The sequence below is a fragment of the Ruditapes philippinarum genome, unplaced genomic scaffold, assembly GCF_026571515.1.
Source record: "Ruditapes philippinarum isolate M1 unplaced genomic scaffold, ASM2657151v2 ctg1255_1_1_1_1, whole genome shotgun sequence".
Taxonomy (NCBI): domain Eukaryota; kingdom Metazoa; phylum Mollusca; class Bivalvia; order Venerida; family Veneridae; genus Ruditapes; species Ruditapes philippinarum.
Genome location: NW_026854395.1, coordinates 119,909 through 139,014, shown reverse-complemented (window position 1 = coordinate 139,014; position 19,106 = coordinate 119,909). Strand labels below are relative to the sequence as shown.

Here is a 19,106-nt window from a genome sequence, read left to right as displayed (position 1 = left end):
AGCTTGTGCAAGCACAATGAAAAACTTAAAATAACAAAGACTGAAGTTCTTATTATAAAAGTAAAACGTGTACACTTTTGCTTTCCGTATTTAAGCTATTTAGGCTTCAGAATTACACTTATACGTAATATACAATTCTAAATTTTGTAGAAGAACAAACTGGGAGACACTCAGTATGGAACAACGTGCGTCACATACCGTCTTACTGGCAATGAATCGATACATTTCTAAATTCATATCCTGGATGACACATTAAGTAGCCTTGATAATTTTACCACGAAAACCAAATGTGTACATGTTTTACTATTAAAAATTAATAATAACTTCTGTCTTAATATGTGATTTTAATATGTATTTACTATCAGTAACTAACTTCAGCCTGTTAAAGATTATAATCTTAAAATAACAAAGACTGAAAGTATTATTTCAATAGTCAACATGTTTATATTCGGTTTTCGTGGTAAGGTTCTCCAGACTACTTATTGTAATGAGATGTTTTGGTCCATACTAAATTTTAAAGAAGAAGAACGAACCTACTGGGCGACACTCGACTAGGTTCATCGGACCCCAATTACCGTCCGGCTGGCATTGAATGAATTCAATACCGATTAATTCATATCCTTGATGACAAACACATTTGGCGTAGGATCCGAGAGAAGTTCCTGAAACTTCTACATATCCGAAAGCGATATCTGGTGGACTGTCGCAGTCTTCAGGAATATAAAAATAAAATATTTTCAAATTAAAACTTGCTTATAATATTTTATTTCAAAATAATTTATAAACAATATAGAGCAATAGCATTTAGAGCGACAGATCAGCGTATCGGTATAGATGTATTCAAAGTTTTGAACATCAAGGGCGCATCTTGATGGCGCATAAATCAATGTTAAAAATTGTTAATGGTAAAAGTTAACAATGTATACTGTTTATTTCCTAAAACATTATTCACCTGGTATTGTGGTAATTGGAGGTATTATTGGTGTTGTTAAATGGGTACTTGTCGGTAATGTCGTGCGTTGTTCAACTGAAGAACTAAATGTTGGGGAATAAGAGATGCCGCCAGTCGTCGAAGGTTGTGTTGCTGTGCTTAACTCTGTTGAGTATGTTGATGTTGAAGTTGAATCTGTAGTGAATATAAAGATATATATCTTTAATATAAAGATTGCGATGACGATATATAAATCGTCGAGGTTTCAATAGGTGTGGGACTTTTGGTTGATTCTGTTTAGGTTTGTGTTGTCATTTTTGTTAAGACTCTTGGTGAAGTTGTCACCGTTGATGTCGTAGATGATGTTGTCAGTGCTGATGTTGTAGTACCTATTGATGTTGTAGACGACTCTGTTCCAGTTTCTGTTGTAAACGGTGCTGTTATAGTTGTATTATCTGAAGACTCTGTAAAAGTTTCTGTTGTTAAAGGTAAAGTTAAAGTTGTGTCCTCTGTTCAGCTATCAAAGCACTAATATGAAATTATTTCATTAAATTCAAAGTGTATGTTTTATGTTTTATAATCGTACTTTAGCTTCACAACTATAAATCAAGGGTACGAGGTATTTGCTCAGACCTACTCCGGATAACAATAAAAATGTGCAAACCTATACATTATGTCACTGCATTAAAAAATATTTCGCCTCGTTCTTAATGTCATATCTTAAATTTTACTTAAATACATAATGTCATTGAAAGTATCTTACAAAGTAAAACTGGTGTCATCAAATATTTCAGCCTTTAAAAGTTATCTAATGAGCATTGAAAGCTCAAAAAGGGATCAGCATGGCAAACGACCAAACATACCGTAATAAAGTGATAAGCATGGGAAATGATTCAATAGTTATTATATTATTCAACATACTGGACAATTCAGTCTTTTTGAAAAATTTGTCATCATAAAAATGATATGAAAAAAAATTGTTCTGGGTAATCAAATATATTTAATAAAATTGTTAGCCTGTTACACGAGCCAAAAATCAGGATAAACTTATCATCCGAGTTCATTGACACATTTGTCAACACAATGGAAATAAGTAAGCACCGAAAACGACCAAGGATTTTATATCTTTAAAAGTATTTAGCATAAAAAAGAGTCAATATCTTTTTTGAAAACGTGGATATACGAAGAACGTCAAACATTTATAAGATCTGACTGTACAAAACAATCACACGTAAAGAAATAAATTACTTTGCTACGTAGAGCGTGGAAACACAATTTGAAATTAAAACAAGCTACATGTAACAATGTATTTTGAAACTGACAGTCGGAGAAGAAAATATAAAGAGACCACTTTTATATTCATAATAATTTACTATCAACATTAGCATGAACTAATTATTCGTTTTCCATATCATATTGCATGAGAAATATATATACTGTGTGTCTGGTTTGACACTAAAGTTGTCTATACAAAATTTATGAGATTATGATTAATTTGTTTAAAGTAATCGATCAACACACAGAGTCTTGTCAGTTCACAAGCACATAAAGATTGACCAAACTCTAGATGAATGTTTACATACTTATCTTTCGCCAAAACGGTTTTGTATTTTTTCATGGCCGGTTTATACGTAAAAAAGTTGATAAACGTGCTGTCTAAATCGAGTATATCAGAGCTTAACACTGTTTGAATTTACGCATTTTTACAATAACCCCACGTTATCTTACATTTTTTGTGAAATCACTATGAGCTAAAAGTTTAAAAACATAATGGCAAGGAAGTAAACAGTTATTTGGCTCTTGACAATTACAAGATAACGCACAAGAGTGTGTCTATGCATATTTTATATTTCAATTGTTTTATAAAAAAAAACAAGGTTAAGTCAACTAGTTTTACACGTGTGCCGTTCCAATCAAGTAATACTAGCACTTTTATCATTTTTCCTCCGTAGCAACACTGATTGATGTTGGAAAACATTTAAATAATGATTAAATTCACCAGCTAATGTTAATAGTCACTTCACAACCGTCAAAGACTTGCAGGATGCCCTTGCTATATATCATTTACACACATAGGCACTTATTACGGCTATGTAATAGTTTGACAAAATGATTCCAAAAATAGACGTTTTATACAGCTAAAATGATTGACGTCAAACTAGCATTGTCCTTGATCTATTTCACGCATGCGATAAATGTTTAATAAAATAACTGCAAACTTAATAAGTTAATATAGTAAAGAAGTGTTATATATACGCAGTTACGGAGTCTATGCAAAACAATCAGGAATTTTCCAAAGGCTATAGGGAAATTGCAACTTCATGCATGAATCAATTCACCAATACAACTCACAAAGTCACGTTTAGTAAATTCATCATTATACCTTTATAAATAAACAATTCCAAATTCATTTATTCATGATCTTAGCCTAGATAAGAGCTGTCGGTAGGACAGGACGCTCGATTAGTCTTAGTGCTTGATAGTAAAAGAGTTTTTGTAATGTAAAAATTTCTAAGCTAATAAAAAGGCCAAATTCTTTTTAAAATCCATGTTACAGTTATAGGCCTTTGTTGATCCAACATGATAACGCAGTTGCTGATTGCATGAGTTTAAAGTAGTTGCATGGCAATGAATCCAATGACTCATAATCGTATTTTATTATTTGAACCGTGGTAAATACGATAGATTAATTGTCTTTAACTTACTTTTCTTATCGGAGAATTTAATCTAGGTTACTTTGTTCATTAAGTTGAAATTGTTAATTCTTGAATTCGGAACCATAAATTCGTAAAGTTAAAATGTCACAACCGGTTTTATAGATTTCATTTCAAACAACTGCTATTTTAACAATGGAACATATTTCAGATAATCTACGTAGTGTTGATCCAACATGATAACGCAAGTGTGATTGCATGAGTTTAAAGTAGTTGCATGGCCATAATCAATGACTCATAATCGTATTGTTTTATTGAACGTGTAAATACGATAGATTAATTGTGTTAACTTACTTTCTTATCGGAGAATTTAATCTAGGTACTCGAAATATTGTGTATTCCAACTAAAAGGGTAACCGTTTTAAAGCATTAAAGTTTGAATTTTGTACAAAGATCAACTGTGACACTTAAACAGAAAAATCTGCTAAAAGATAATTTATTAATATACTCGGTAACAAGTTGAAAATCGTATTTTGTGCTATTCTTAGACTGATCGAAGTTTTGGTTCATTTTTCACAATTAGAATGATTAGTTTGGAAAATAAAACGTAGCCAGTAAATGATCTGAAATTTGGCATAAAAGTTATTGCGTTAGACCTACATCAAAAAGAATATTAATTTCCAAAAATTGTGTTTAGTCCAAACATGCAAAAAACCTAAGTGAAGTCACTTAAACGTTTCCAACATTTTCTTTAAAAATAGCAACACATACAGACCTGTTGAATATTCTTTTTGGCCTGATGACGCATACATTATTTTTGAAATGACGCTTTTATTGATGAACTAATAATCTTACAATAATCGATTAAATATAATAATACCCAAGAGGAATTTTAACTGCAATCGCTAAAACGTTTAATAAATTAACATACAACAAAAGACATTATTTTCTAAAACAAAATCATAGCATTTGATGACAGTGGAGACAAGAAAAAATAATTTCCTTTTTAAGTGACATAAGTGTCGAATATTTCTTATTATGAAATGCATGTAACTTAAAATCGATTTCATTGTTATGATTTATAGGAACTCCATTTACTAGATCCCAAAGCCTAACAACATGTTTTTTTTACCTAGTTCAGCTGGGGCACAGGAATGTATGCAAGGGGAATAATAAAAAAAATAATGTACTCAGAAATAAATTGAAAATCCTATTTTTGTGTTAATTTAGTCCGATTTGAGCGAAAGGAGCGTTGATTTTAATCTTCCTTTATAGGTATATAGATCGATAATATAATAAAAATTGCTATCAAGATTAAACTATGTAAATATTTTAAAACTAGTAAAAGCTTGTAGATAACATTTGATATAAAAAAGCTGCCAAGACTATGTAATTGTAATAAATAAATATATAAGAATCATTGCATAACGCGTTTTACAAAATAAAATTAATAAATTTACATAAATATTTGTCTATTAAATCTAAAAATGTGTTATACCTAGATCCCATATATGAGCTACAATAACTCTGTCATTACTGGCTTGAACATTTTTTCCTCCTCCCATTCCATTTGCTATACAGATCAAAGCACCATTAGATTCCCCGTTTCCTGGACCAGGTTGCCAAAAGTATAGGTAACTGTTATCATATGCGACTTTATCATATGCGTAAACAAGTCCACCATAGCTACAACCAGCGGCCGTTTTAACCTCGTCGTAAGCTAAATTTCCATTTCCGACAAACCGGAAGCCTGAATTTACTCCAGATGTTGCTTGAACCTAAAACAATGAGTTACAAACACCATAATATTCATTTGACTTTATTTATAATTCGTTTTCAGTTTTAATGTTCTGATAAAGTAACATATGTATGATATGTTGCGTTATAATGACTTCGTCCATAAGATTTAGCGTTTTCATACAAGTCACAATCATATATTTTAATTTAGGTAACAAAATGCTACATGAAATAAACATTCTTCCTATTTTACAAAGATTATCCTTTTTGTCAACAATTTAAAACAAGAGCATCGCTAGGCAGAGCATTATATGCCCGAAAGTGATTTTTTTAGAAAGGATGAAGCATTTGTAAGACATGGGAATTTAATAATTTTACTACGATGGATGGACAGAATGATGTCAGGGATATAACATAATACAAGCAATTTTTTATGGCATATAATTAATATACTCAATATATATGTGATCATCCAATGAAGTTTGACAGTTTTAAATCTTTCAACAATATTAAGGTTATTTGATATTGACCTTTGACCTTGTGACCTCAATATAGATATGGATCTTTTATTCCATATAGGCAATCATCCTATGAAATTTGAAGACTGTAAGTCAAATGGAACTTGTGTTATGCTCCGGAAAGCACAATTTTCAGTGTAAAAATCATTTTGATCCTGACCTTTGACCTTATGACCCAAAAATCAATAGGGGTCTTCTACCCAATGCGGACAATCATCCTATGAAGTATGAATATTGTGGGCCAAATGGAAATTAAGTTATGCTCCGGAAACTGTTTTAAGGTTATAGTGAACTTGACCTTTGACCTGGTGACCCCAAAATCAATAGGTTTTTTTTAACCAATATGCACAATCATCCTATATAGTTTGAATAATGTGGGCCAAATGGAACTTAAGTTATGCTCCAGAAACTGTTTTCAGTTTTAAGGTAATAGTGACCATGACTTTAGACCTTGTGACCCCAAAATCAATAGGGGTCTTTTACCCAATATGGACAATCATCCTATGAAGTTTGAATATTGTGGACCGAATGAAACTTCAGTTATGGTCCGGAAACCAAATTACTAACGGACCGACGCAAGGGGGTATAACATAATATGCCCAAAATTCTTTCGGGCATATAAAAAAGGTTATTTTCATAGCCACAATGTTGTTTGTTCTTACCCAAGCTTTAACAAAATTTCCATTAGCAATATCGATATCTGTAATCCTTAGACCAGGACCATAAAAAGTTGTAGTTAGATACATAATGCTTGAAAGAGACGTAGTTAATGATGAATTTCTCCAAGCATACAATTCCAAAGTTCCATTCTTAACAACATTAAAATTCCAACCATCCGTACCAGCAAATATATCTGAAAAATGTATAATCAATAGAGAATTCATGTACCTTCTTCCGCGCATAAGTTTCTGCAAAAGCACGAAAAAGGGTGATTAGCGCTATTCTGGCATAAATGTATACTTCTAAATCCAGTGTTTCCCCGATTTATTTATTAAATAAAGACAAGATAGCTTGAATTGCACTCTTAATAAAACTTAATTGATCACAACTTGATAATGATTCAATACAAGATCAGTTCATAGTTAAATTGATAGTGAATTAATTTTAATTGTTTTATACTGATCAGTTTTAATTGATAACACTTAACAACATTTTGCTTTATCTATTATGAAAATGACCTGATGTTGTCTGGATATTTTTAAAAGGTATCCGTTTAAACATTCAGGAACAAAACATGAGTTAACAAGCAATTATCATAGTATTGCAAGCAATCCATAAGTCCCCTACCGGTAAGAGCCCAAGCAACATTCTGAAGGGCCATTGGCCATTCACTTATGTTTCTATTTTAAGTAAATTTGTTGAAAAAGTTCTTTAAAATTGATCACAGGAAACAGTTTTTATGTACAGACAGACAGACAGACGGACTGAAGGACACTCTAAAGTTATCTTTTAAACATCCCTGTTATCAAAATATAACATTTTTAAAAGCAAAATTTTTAAAAAGGAGATAACGATGTCATACATGATGAGAGTGTAACAAAGAACAATTAGTAATGAAGGTATGAATATTGAATGTTTATTTTGAATTTGAAGTAAATGAAAGTTAAAAGAACGAATAGGAAAATTTTTAAAGTTAAAGGAGGAGATAATTCTGGAAATATGGATGCTAGATTTATAAACCTTGTCATATTATTATGATGTGGGAGTTTGAAGAAAATCCTATCAGGATTGAAGAAGTTGGAGTAAAAATTACCAATTTCTCAAAAAAAAGTCTAAGTTCAAAAGGGGCATAATTCTGGAAATAGTCTTGCTAGAGTATTGAACTTTCTCACAAATGTTGAGTGATAATAAGAAACATTTATATGAAGTTTGAAGTAGATACATTCAGAAAAAAAGAAGTTATTAAAAAAAACAATGTTTTTTTCATGAAAATTTTAAGTTCAAGGGAGGTAGTTCTAATAAATTTTGTGCTAGAGTTGTAAACCTTGTCACATATGATGTGGTTAATGACTAGCAACTTATATTTAAAGTTTGAAGAAAATACCTTAAGAAATAAAGAACTTATAGTGGAAAAACTTAAAAACTAGAGTCAGAAATCTTGAAATTCAGTCTATTTCTTGCCATAGCAACCAGAATTTTCAACATAGGAAGATAAGATAAAGACGTGCATAATCTCCATACTGCAATCTATCCATATATCAAGTTTCATAAAAATATTTGCAGTACTTTTTGCGTTATCGCGGGATCCAGGTTATGTGTAAAATTTGCCATATTTTCAGACTATTTGTTGCCATAGCAACCAGAATTTTCAACATAGGAAGAAAAGAAAAAGACGTGCATAATCTCCATACTGCCATCTATCCATATATCAAGTTTCATTAAAATATTTTCAGTACTTTTTGCGTTATCGCGGGATCCAGTTTTGTGGACGGACGGACTGACGGACGGACAGACGGACGGACGGACGGACGGACAGACAGACGGACGGAGGGTAAACCTAAAGTCCCCTCCGGTAAACCGGTAGGGGACTAAAAACATTTTATTGAAATGTATTCGGTAGTATCCAGAAACTGATTATTTTTTAAAACAAAATATGAATAAGTTTAAGTACAAGTACTTGTTAAAAATTCTGTATGTTGTAAATAAGGATGTGACATAAGGTTAAATGAAGTTTTAAATATGTAATGTCATTATTCTTCTAAAACCATTTCCAAACATGCAAAAATATGTTAAATATGAATAGTTAATGTTTATGTACATTATAATTAAACGTTAAGTTAATGCATTCATTTTTATTGAAAAAAAAAAGAAACAAATTGGCATAAATAATTAAGTAATAATCAATAAATTAATAAATAAATATTAATAAGATATATATAAATTAATAAATGTATTTATAAATTTCTAAAAACATCCCTTTTTCATATGAAATGTTACAGTCGGTAATATCTTAACAAATAAAGCTGCAAAATTTCAAACCTTCATTTGAGCATCAGATATACGATATAAAACCATAAGAAAAAATGCATTACACGATTTTTAAGAGATATACATACATAACATACATAACTTGTTCATTATTATTTGACATTTGGTTAATAAAACAGTAAAATAAAGAATAAAACATTATAAATGTACATTTATAAACCTAATAATCGTTTAGTTATTATTAAGGACGTTTGCTACAGTTCTCATATAGACATGTAGATAAAATGAAAATCCAGATATAGAATAATATAAACTTTGTATGTAGTGACATTGAAGAGAAAAAAATTTGCTTAATTTGCGCACATTTTTTTATAAATTGTGAATCAACCTTATCAACAAATATCAATATATTTATCGTTATTATTTTTATCGTAAATATTAGCAATATTGGTTTCATTATTAACAAATTTATCATTATTTATTTAGTGTTATTGTTCTCTTTGCCATTATCATCATTTTCATTATCATCTTCATCATCATCATTATCACAGTTATAACTATTATCATTGTTGTATGTTATTACCATTGTTTAACCGAAAGTAACTTACAATCGGCTTCAGAAGTCGGTGCCCAAACTCTAATAGATTCATTACTAAATCCGTACACAACAAAAGCGTTCTGAGTGGATGTGTTGTCATACATTCCCATTGAAGAACCTTTCAGTATAATTAAACATGCATGTTATTTACTTTGGATTATAGTAAAATAAAAAACGAATGTTTCTTTACAATGAATGGTTTGTAGATACTAGGTTAAAGATCTGATTTCACATAATTTTGATTCTACAAAGGTCGCATCTAAGGCCTACAACAGAGTCTTGTTTTCAAATGTGATTGTTACTAAGTAGAAACAATAATTTACAGATAAATTCCACCCTTTAACTTACAAATTTCAAAACGTTCACATGTATTCATACTTTAATTTGAAGATAATCTTATCTTCGATAATATCTTATCTATTTCTCAATTTTGGGGTGATTTTTGAAAAGCCTTATCAATGGAAACTGTTCATATTTAAATAACAGTACCTATTCCGGACACATGGCAGATTGATTGGCATCCAAATATCAACCTTAAATAACTTTAATATTTTTATCACTTAAAGGGCAATCTTAAATACCACGAAAATGTTTGAAATGTATATTTAAATTTATTCATAAAATATTCTTTATTGAAAGATAACTGTCGAATGCTATGTCATTAGGTTCTTATAAAGTAAACGCTACGTTCAGTCAGAATCTGTTTTCAACATATTCAAACTTATAATTATTAAAAAAGGCAGAACAATTGTCTTAATTCGGTATTTGTTGCATGAATTGATACATGTAACTGGTTCTTCCCAGAAAAAATCCTGGACGAATTGTTTCCATTAATTTAAACCAGCGGAACCATCTTGTGACAAAACGTTCAGCAAATCTCATTGTTACTGTTGTTATGAGAATAGTAAGTATATCATGTCATTCAGGGACTTTTTAATACATCATATCAATTTTAAAAGGCATACTTACCAACAGAATCGGAATAGTAATCAGGATATGTTTCCGTAGACGATGGAAACTTAGTTCTTGATATCACCAATGAAGGATAATCACCTAGGCCATGAGGTTCCTCAAAATAGTTGTCCTGAGCTTAAACAAATATAAGTTTTGAAACATTATATGTTATTTTGGTTTTGGTGTGATATATGTGGATATATTACCTGCTATGATATTTTATCTTGGCAGGTAATATATCCACATATATCACTCCAAAACCAAAATAATAATTTTATTACCCTTCCCCTGCCGAGTTTAGACGATTTGTTAAAAAATCATTGCTGTTTCAAATTAAACGTCGAAATAAGATTCCCTTTAGGGTACCCCTTCATCACAACATGACGTCACATAAAACATGACGTATTTTTCCCGTACCTAACGGATATAAATAAGAGAAAAGGAGTAGTCTATTGAACGCACTTTTTTGTAATTAATATCAAGCTTTTACGAGGTCATATTTGTTTTCAATACTGATGAGAATATGTATCATTACTCTACTTTGGTAAATATTTATCATTTGACAGTTAAAAAGTGCTTGTAAATCGGAATTTACACCGCGTAAAATCGAACCGTACGCGCATCTCCTCAGCGCATGTTGTTTACAACGTGGGGTACCAAACGGGGAAATTTAGTGTGTATATTACCCGTCTCGCTCGGTAATGTCAATTTCTTTCGGGTGATCAATATCCAATCAAAAAGGCGGAAAAAATCTGGAAGGGTAATAAAATTGTTCATATATACTCATAACGCGAAATGTATCTAATGATCTTCTTTGATGACGTTTTGTGAGACGTACAAAGTTGTTAAATGCCAAAATTAGGAAAGCAATCAATCAATAGCGAAATAGAACCATAAACCACGAGACGCATATGTCATCATAAGGTAACAGGATGAAAAATAATTTATCTTGTTTGAGTGTTTACAGCATTAAAGGTCACATTTCAAGTTCCTTGCTCAAATCTCATTGAAAAATATCTAATTTGAAAAGACAGATTTTGGTTCATTCTACAGTCAGGCGGAAATAGTTTAATTTTGATACTTAAATATTGTTAACTTTAGGAAAAATATTCTATCTATAGCAAAGACTTCAGAAAATGTCAATTGTGGTAGAATTTCATCTCGACTGCTTTTTGATATAATAATTCATGAAAGAGAAATGTTTTTAATTTTATTTTTGTAAAATCCTTTTATATTTGGTGTACTCATATAGTTTAAATAAAGTTTCCTTTTAAAAGGAAAGGCTTGCACAGTTGTGCCTTCATTCCAACCCTTTAAAATTGTTTTTTTATTTGGTTTCAATTTATTATCACAATTTTTTTGAATTACGGTATTTGTATATCATAAAGGGTTTATTTAGTTGGGTTTTTTTTTTTTGAAAAACGAATATTTTTTGTCAAAACGATTTGAAGTATAAAACGATCAATCGTAAAAATACTAACGTGGATATCTATCTATCATACCACGGATTTATATTTTTGTAAAGTAGGTATCCGTTGCAAACGGGCATTTTCGCTTAGCGATCGATGTACCTTTATCGGGTGCACGACAAGATATTTAAGCATTTATATAGGGTTAACTGGGAGTGTCCGATCCATCCCTGTAATATAAATCCGTGATCATACTGAAGGGAAACAAGTGTGCACATTTCATTTCCCCTTTTTCGCAGAGAAATCATTCGTTTGCTTTATAGACAAGTAAATGCACTAAAATACTTCGTTACGTGGTACCAATTTATAAGCATGTATCAACTATGTTACACGATCACAAATACGATGCGCTATCTGTAGATCAGCACGTGGCAAGGTTAATGATATGCATGGGCTATTTTTAGATTACCTCACCAAGAAGTTGAATTGCGTTCAGTAGATCTAAATATAACTCGATCATGCGTGATTTGGTAAGCAGGACCACCCTTTGAAGACGGAATACTACTACAGTCACCATCCTCTATTGTATAAAACTAATACAGACAAAAAACAATTATAAAAGAAACTAACTTTTGCGTCTTGAAAAACAATTGAAACGGAACAATTTCGTTTATAATTTATTACGGTTTAAACCGATAAATCAAGTAAAAATAGAAATCCTATTTATATAAAAAAACTGGGATTACCGAAGTAACTAAAATAGCTTAGATTTCCGTAATATTACTTCGTCTGATTCTGCAGTATGACGGAATCGCCCGAATTGTCACGATTGCAATCGGAACTACATCGGTTATTATCATTAATCCGAAGAGTGACGGAAAAGGCCGAAAAGTTGCGATTGGCACGATTGCAGCTGGTTTCCCGTTCAATCATGCACTTACAATTGGAAACAGGAAACCATCTTACCGGAACAAGTTATTCAAAACAAATGGCTTGCAGCCGTGGCTGCAAGCCAAAAACTGACTCATTGGCCAACTTCTTAAATATTTGTTCTTCCTTTGCATACTGGCAATTGGAACAGTTATAGTGGAATAGTATTTTGTATTTGCCGTTCCCAATGAGGTACAAATTTACTCGCATATTGGGCCTTTAATATACTGCTCTTAAATTTGGTACAACGCTAAAATAAGAATAGATTGGCCCTTTTCAGTCCTGTTTTGCAGTGTTTTAATGGGGATACGTTCAATGAAGCCACCCTTCCTTGTTGATTCATCCTTTTATATTTTAAAACAGATACAGCTTTCACTTATTGAATCAGTCTGGCCTGTAACCATAATTATGCAAAACGCGAATCTGCGAATTACATGTACGTATTAACCCGTTGTTGTCTTGTATTTTAAAATTATTTTCAATATTAGAATCTTTGGAGTCAAACAACAACTATACTTACAATGTGTGTTGAATTATAAAAAAAAACATATTTATTTACCTCCTGAAGCTATGAATTGTCCTGTCTTTACGAAATCTGCGGGAGGCAGGGTAGATTTTTTCCAAGCTCGAGCTCTGACTTGAGCGAAATAAGAGTCATATTCAGTGAATCCATTCCAGTATGGCATTTTTCCTGGATTAAATAGAAAGTTTTCATATGTTTTCAGATATGCAAATTGTTCTCAATTATATCATCTAAGTATAACATTAAACCGTTTGCGAATATAACATCTGATTACGGGTAGAAGAGCTTGCAATATTTTAAAGGGATTTAAAATAGGGTAAATGTCACTACGCTTTCCTCTTTTGATTGCATCTGACGGACCAAGTGGGAGACTCTATGATGGATAGTTCGTAAAGCCCTTTGGGACTGAATTGTCTTAATGTTCGTCTTCTGCCTTGCTTCGTCGGGCCCTTGTAGGTGATTTTCTTGTTGCTCTGTCTTCCTTTAGGACATTGAGTACTTTTTGTTATGGTCATTGGGTTTACTTTTATATGTTTTCTACATGATCATTTTAGTGTTTTACTTATTTAACCTTTTGTAACCATGACAACTGTTAGAATTTCACTTGGCGGGGATTCATTTTATTTACACTGTCTCGTTTATAGGAACATGGTGGGGCTAAGAGCGAGGTTTGGTGCACCATTAACTGGTTTAAACTCCCCAGCAGTCATTATTATGCTGCTGACCGTTCCAAGGCGGCGCCCCACTGTGTTCCTCAGATGTATGTCTATGTTGTTTCATACTGTTTTGGTGACACTTTTGCTTGTGTCCCTTGTTGTTTTCTCGTCTACGGTAAGTATCTTCCCCATTGCCTCTAGTTTTTATTTCTTTGATTAACCCCCCCCCCCCTTCCCCCGGTCTCCTGTCCCCTTCCTCTTTGTGGGCCTATTATTATTTTCTTTGAATTCCTAATCAGTTACAAATTATTTATCATTTATTGATTAACGTGTCGTTGCCCTGTCCTTTTTATGTTTGGGGTCCGCCTGGGCTCCTTGCCATTGGTTCTTGTTGCTGGGTCATACGGGGGTTGCGTTCATTGAACGCCGCCTTTCCTTGTTGATCTTGTTTTTCATATTTTGAATATATCCAGGACCATGCAGGTTCAGAAAAGCAGTACGAGTATGTGACAAATAGCATATTTACAAATAATAAGCAAATATAAACTACCGTAACAGCTTTTTCGTCTAATGAGCTTAGCGTTATTATTTATCAAGCTAAACCAAGCCAAGAAAAATAGCTGTTCTTTCTGGCAGCAAACTCTTTTCTAATCTGTCAATACTGCAACACTTGATTCCAATCTGATCGATTCAAAAATGTCATACCTCCTGAATATTGTGTTTTATCCGTCCAAATTTGGCACATATTCCGAAAAAGATTTTTTAATGAGGTCATTGATGCCAGCACTATTAGGTGTTGAGAATTGAGTACCACTCAAGCCGGTGCTGGAGGGCGTGAGGGATGTTGCACTTATTCATTATCCCTCATGTACAGACTCAATCAAACAGAGTCTGAAACTATCAAATAATTTTGTTGTGATTAATGCTTTCGACGGATCATTTTGTTTCCAGATTTTTATACTTCACAACAGCAGGCGTCAAGTGCTGTGTGGCAGCTGTAAAAAGTTGCCCCGTACTTCACTTCAGTGTTGTTAAATTTTCCTGGTCCTTCGGGATTATTGATGCCAGCACTATTAAGTGTTTAGAATTGAGTACCGCTCAAGCCGATGATAGGAGGCGTGAGGGATGTTGCACTTATTCATTATGCGCTACCCAAAAATGTACATTTAACTAGCATACTAGATGAATGTCAGTTTTAAACTTGAATCACAGTTTTTCAATGCCATATTCATTTTATGTCACTTTTTATAGACATGATTTTCTATAAAAAAAATTTACCGGAATGTAAATAACTACCCAGCTGTTCAACTCGCAATCATTTAAAGTGAGTCAATTGTTCAAATGTTTTATAATTCATGAACTGTCATAAATACTATTCTCCAAAAGTGATGGCATTCATAGATCTTACAATTTACATGTTAAATATTCAAATGTATAAAAGACGTATCCGAATTAGGCTGAAATCATGCATACAATGTGTTAACAAGCTTCCGAATACTTCGAGAATACTTGATATTTCTTATGAACGACAAAAATAAGCAGACAGGCTCTATAGGCACAATTGTAGATACAGATGTACTTGTATGCCTGTTAAATGACAATCACAGCTGTATATTTTGTAAAAACATTTATTCATTAATTTTGATATTTAACCTGTGTATATACAGCGGCCAAGATGTCCATCCGATTGCATCGGAGAACTGATTTCAATGTATACATCGTTGTAAATGTAAATTATTCCACCATATCCTTCTGGTTGATCATCATCCCTAGCACGACAACCTATAAAATATATAACATACATCATAATTGAACACGTACAATGATGTGTTTGAATGCTCGGCCAATTTAAATGTTGAAAGAAAAATATCTAAGAACAACTATATATATTTAAATGTCACATGTGATAAAATAAATGTTGACGAAATCGTAATTTTTCCTTTGTGGCAAATGTCTTGACATTAAATAAATCCCATCAGAAGCATAAATTTAAGTACTGAATTGCCACTAAGAAAAAAGATTGTCTTGTAGGAAGATATATAATTATAAGGGTTTTTTAAAGAAAACTTCTTGTTCAGTTATGGATTTCAGTAAATGAGTTCATTGCAATAAAACGGGAAGAATTACGCCGTTCGTTACCCAAACAAAGAAGATGGCGGATGCAGCCTAAAAGTATGTTTTTTCGGTTTTTACTATGAAAATTCGTGATGGTTAAGTGTAAGATAACCGCCGCAATTTTCAGGATTTTATTTCATGATGTTTTGTCCTGTACTTCATCTGAAATGCGCGTCACCAGATTCTGATCGTGATACCGTACGGCTTCTTCTCTAAAATTTACTGTTTCTATTACATATTTGTATATTACCTGAAACCACTAACTTTAAAAAGTTGTAAAATATCGCCAACTAAACATTTATGCCCATTCTGGCTAGAATAACCGCTGTAAATATTAATATCGGGGTATTTCCGGAAGTGATAACGTACGGCGTGTTTTTCTTCTTGAGGGTTTCCATTCTCCAGTCTAAATCTAAGGTGAATATTTTAATCCGCTTATGCCCATCTTATATGAATTTCTTCTACAACAGTACATACTACATAGAATTTAAAACATGCATAGATTTGCATTAATTTTGGGTTTTCGCAGGCAGCTGTCAAATGTAAAAATCAAGTTATGGCCTGTCCAAGTCATTTTATTTACTAGTATTTACATGCCTATAAATTGGGAAAAATACGCAGATATTTTTAATCTGTTTGTCACTAATACAGATGCATTTATCATGGTCCAATGTTTAAACTTCAATTTGAAAACTCAATCATGTTTAATAAAAGATACTTAAAATATGTTTTTGAATTTTGAGAGGCAAACCACTTTAAGATTTAAATTATTAAGTCTTGATATAAAATTTTCTCAAGTTTTTAAATGTTGATTCTTAAGTTTTTATATGTGACAATACCTTCTTATCAGTGTCAACTTGTTTATTGGCTGATCAGTGTTTCTTTAACTGATTAGTTGCTGGTTGTTGCACAGTTTGAAAAAAAATAAAGTCATCAACTATTTATTATCAGAACAAAACTATTTTTTGTACATGAACGAACTTTTATTGACTATTAAAGTCTGTGTTACACAGTACGTCATCATGTCTTATATAATTTCCTTACTAAAATTTTAATACATAATCATTTTAATTGTTGCTGAAATTATCAGAAAATATTCATAATTTACTTATAGAGTAGATCAACTAATTTGTATAATTAGACTAAGTTAAAATATTTACTACTGTCCATTTAGTTTTTCAGTGAAATTACTTGGTTATGTTGAATTACCTGGTTATTATAATGATATCAATAAAACATTTTTATTTTACCATTTTTAACATAAAACTAATAATAAGATTTTAATGATAGAAATTATTAATTGTATATTAAAGTAAAAAAACTAATCCAGCTAGCTTACGGAACGTCGGTGGTTCTACTCAGGTGCCTGTTCGTGCCTAAAATAATGCACGGAGGGGCACCTGAGGTCTTCCTCCCCAGTAAAGCTGGAACGTCGCGATTTGACCTATACTGTGTCGATGTGACGTAAAACCAAAAACAAAAAATAGTAAAAAACTAATTAAATGTTTTTATAAACTTTCCTTTAAAAAGTCTACAAAATTAAATCAATATCGATAGAAATTATGTAACAGTCACAAAATCTGTAATATACTAGTAACCCATATTTCTTCATGTTTATGTTTTTTTGTGTCTTGATGTACACATTGAAGAACACCTGTAGTGCACACCAAGTACACCTTTTGTTACCTTTTGTGTGAACTTAGCTGTTATTATCTATAAGCTGACTTGAAAAATGGAAAATCACCAATTAGAAAAATGCGCCGTACGTTATCACTGATATTTTGTGCACCGTACTAACGTTATATTTCCGGAAAATGCCTCGATATTTATATTAACAGTGGTTATTTTAACCAGATTGGGCTTGAGTGTTTAGATGACGACATATTTATTTATAAAATCAGTGGTTTTCAGTTAATATACAACTATGTAAAAGAAACAGTGAATTTGAGAGAAGAAGCCGTACGTTATCACGATCAACTCGGTGGAAAATTCGCTCGCTTCGAATCTTGTGACGTGCATTTCAGATGAATTACTGGACGAAACATCATGTAATAAAATCTTGTGTCCCCGAAAAATTGTGGAGGAGATTTTTGTATGTACTTTTACACTAGAATATTACACATTTCATAAAAAAGGAATAACTTACTTTCGGCTGCATCCGCCATCTTGTTTGTTTGGGTTCCGAACGGCGTGATTCTCCCCGTGAATAAAACATATCTTTATTACCTGACCCTGGAAAAACACGACCATTTTTACCAAGGACTTGCACGTCAACAAGCAAAGGTGTTTCTCCAAGGCCATGCTCAATGGATAGTAATGTCGTGTTAGTGCCAGCTTGTGCTTTCATATCATACCAGGAGCTTACAAAATTAGGCTCCATCATTAACATCGTATTTACGTGAAATGGTAGCACTTTGAAAATATCAAGATATATTTATTTTAAAAATCACATACAAGGTGAAATGATTAAACCAGTAATTTTATATATATATGATAAGCAAGTGTGTTTTGACACTAGAAAGACAAAGAATTTACGTAACTCAGATATACAATCTTAATTCATGTTCGATAAACGACTGCAAAATAAAACTTTATTTAGTACTCTCAGCATAATTAAATTCTTTTATTTTTACTTTTAAACTCATTGACAAGTCTTGTTTAAGTTTTTAATGCACTACATTTGTTTTATAAAAATTATTTATTTATTTTTCAGTTATTTTTTTAAAGAGAAAAAAGTCATACCAATATATACCACAATATACGTGGAAAAAAAAACTTTATATCCTTCCATCTCAAATTCAAACAAGCTAATAAATATCGAACGCTACAAAAATAAAAAGGCCTAAGTGCTTGAGATAAAAAAAAGATCCTCAAATTCATCGACCAGATTCATGAAAATTAATTCTTGTAGATAACAAATTGACAAATACCATGTCTTCAGTGAAGTATCTTCCTGATTCACTTCTATCGGTCAAGGGAATCTATTATCTATATAATTTATCTTGAAAACTTCATGTCAGCGAAAGAATTTAGATATTATGCAATTTTGATAAGTTTTAAGTCTTCATACCACTACATTATCTTACATTACTATTGATACAGGATTTCTATCTCCATCTGTTTTAATGTTAATGTTTGTTATCTATTATAAAC

The 19,106-nt window shown here is 31.8% G+C and overlaps 1 protein-coding gene across 1 annotated transcript in view; it reads right to left on the bottom strand.

The window, feature by feature from the left end:
• The window catches only part of LOC132740036 (uncharacterized), a 34,113-nt gene extending 15,179 nt beyond the window's left edge, over positions 1 to 18,934 (bottom strand). Inside the window, exons 1-10 of the mRNA XM_060727892.1 lie at positions 18,696 to 18,934; positions 18,180 to 18,365; positions 15,492 to 15,620; positions 13,219 to 13,350; positions 10,336 to 10,455; positions 9,377 to 9,484; positions 6,503 to 6,693; positions 5,084 to 5,363; positions 953 to 1,126; positions 534 to 710 (exon numbers count right to left, since the gene is read on the bottom strand). Of these exons, the coding sequence (XP_060583875.1) occupies positions 534 to 710; positions 953 to 1,126; positions 5,084 to 5,363; positions 6,503 to 6,693; positions 9,377 to 9,484; positions 10,336 to 10,455; positions 13,219 to 13,350; positions 15,492 to 15,620; positions 18,180 to 18,365; positions 18,696 to 18,744 (1,546 nt within the window). The 5' untranslated portion in view covers positions 18,745 to 18,934. The remainder of the gene's footprint in view (positions 1 to 533; positions 711 to 952; positions 1,127 to 5,083; positions 5,364 to 6,502; positions 6,694 to 9,376; positions 9,485 to 10,335; positions 10,456 to 13,218; positions 13,351 to 15,491; positions 15,621 to 18,179; positions 18,366 to 18,695) is intronic.
• Between the last annotated feature and the right edge of the window lie 172 nt (positions 18,935 to 19,106).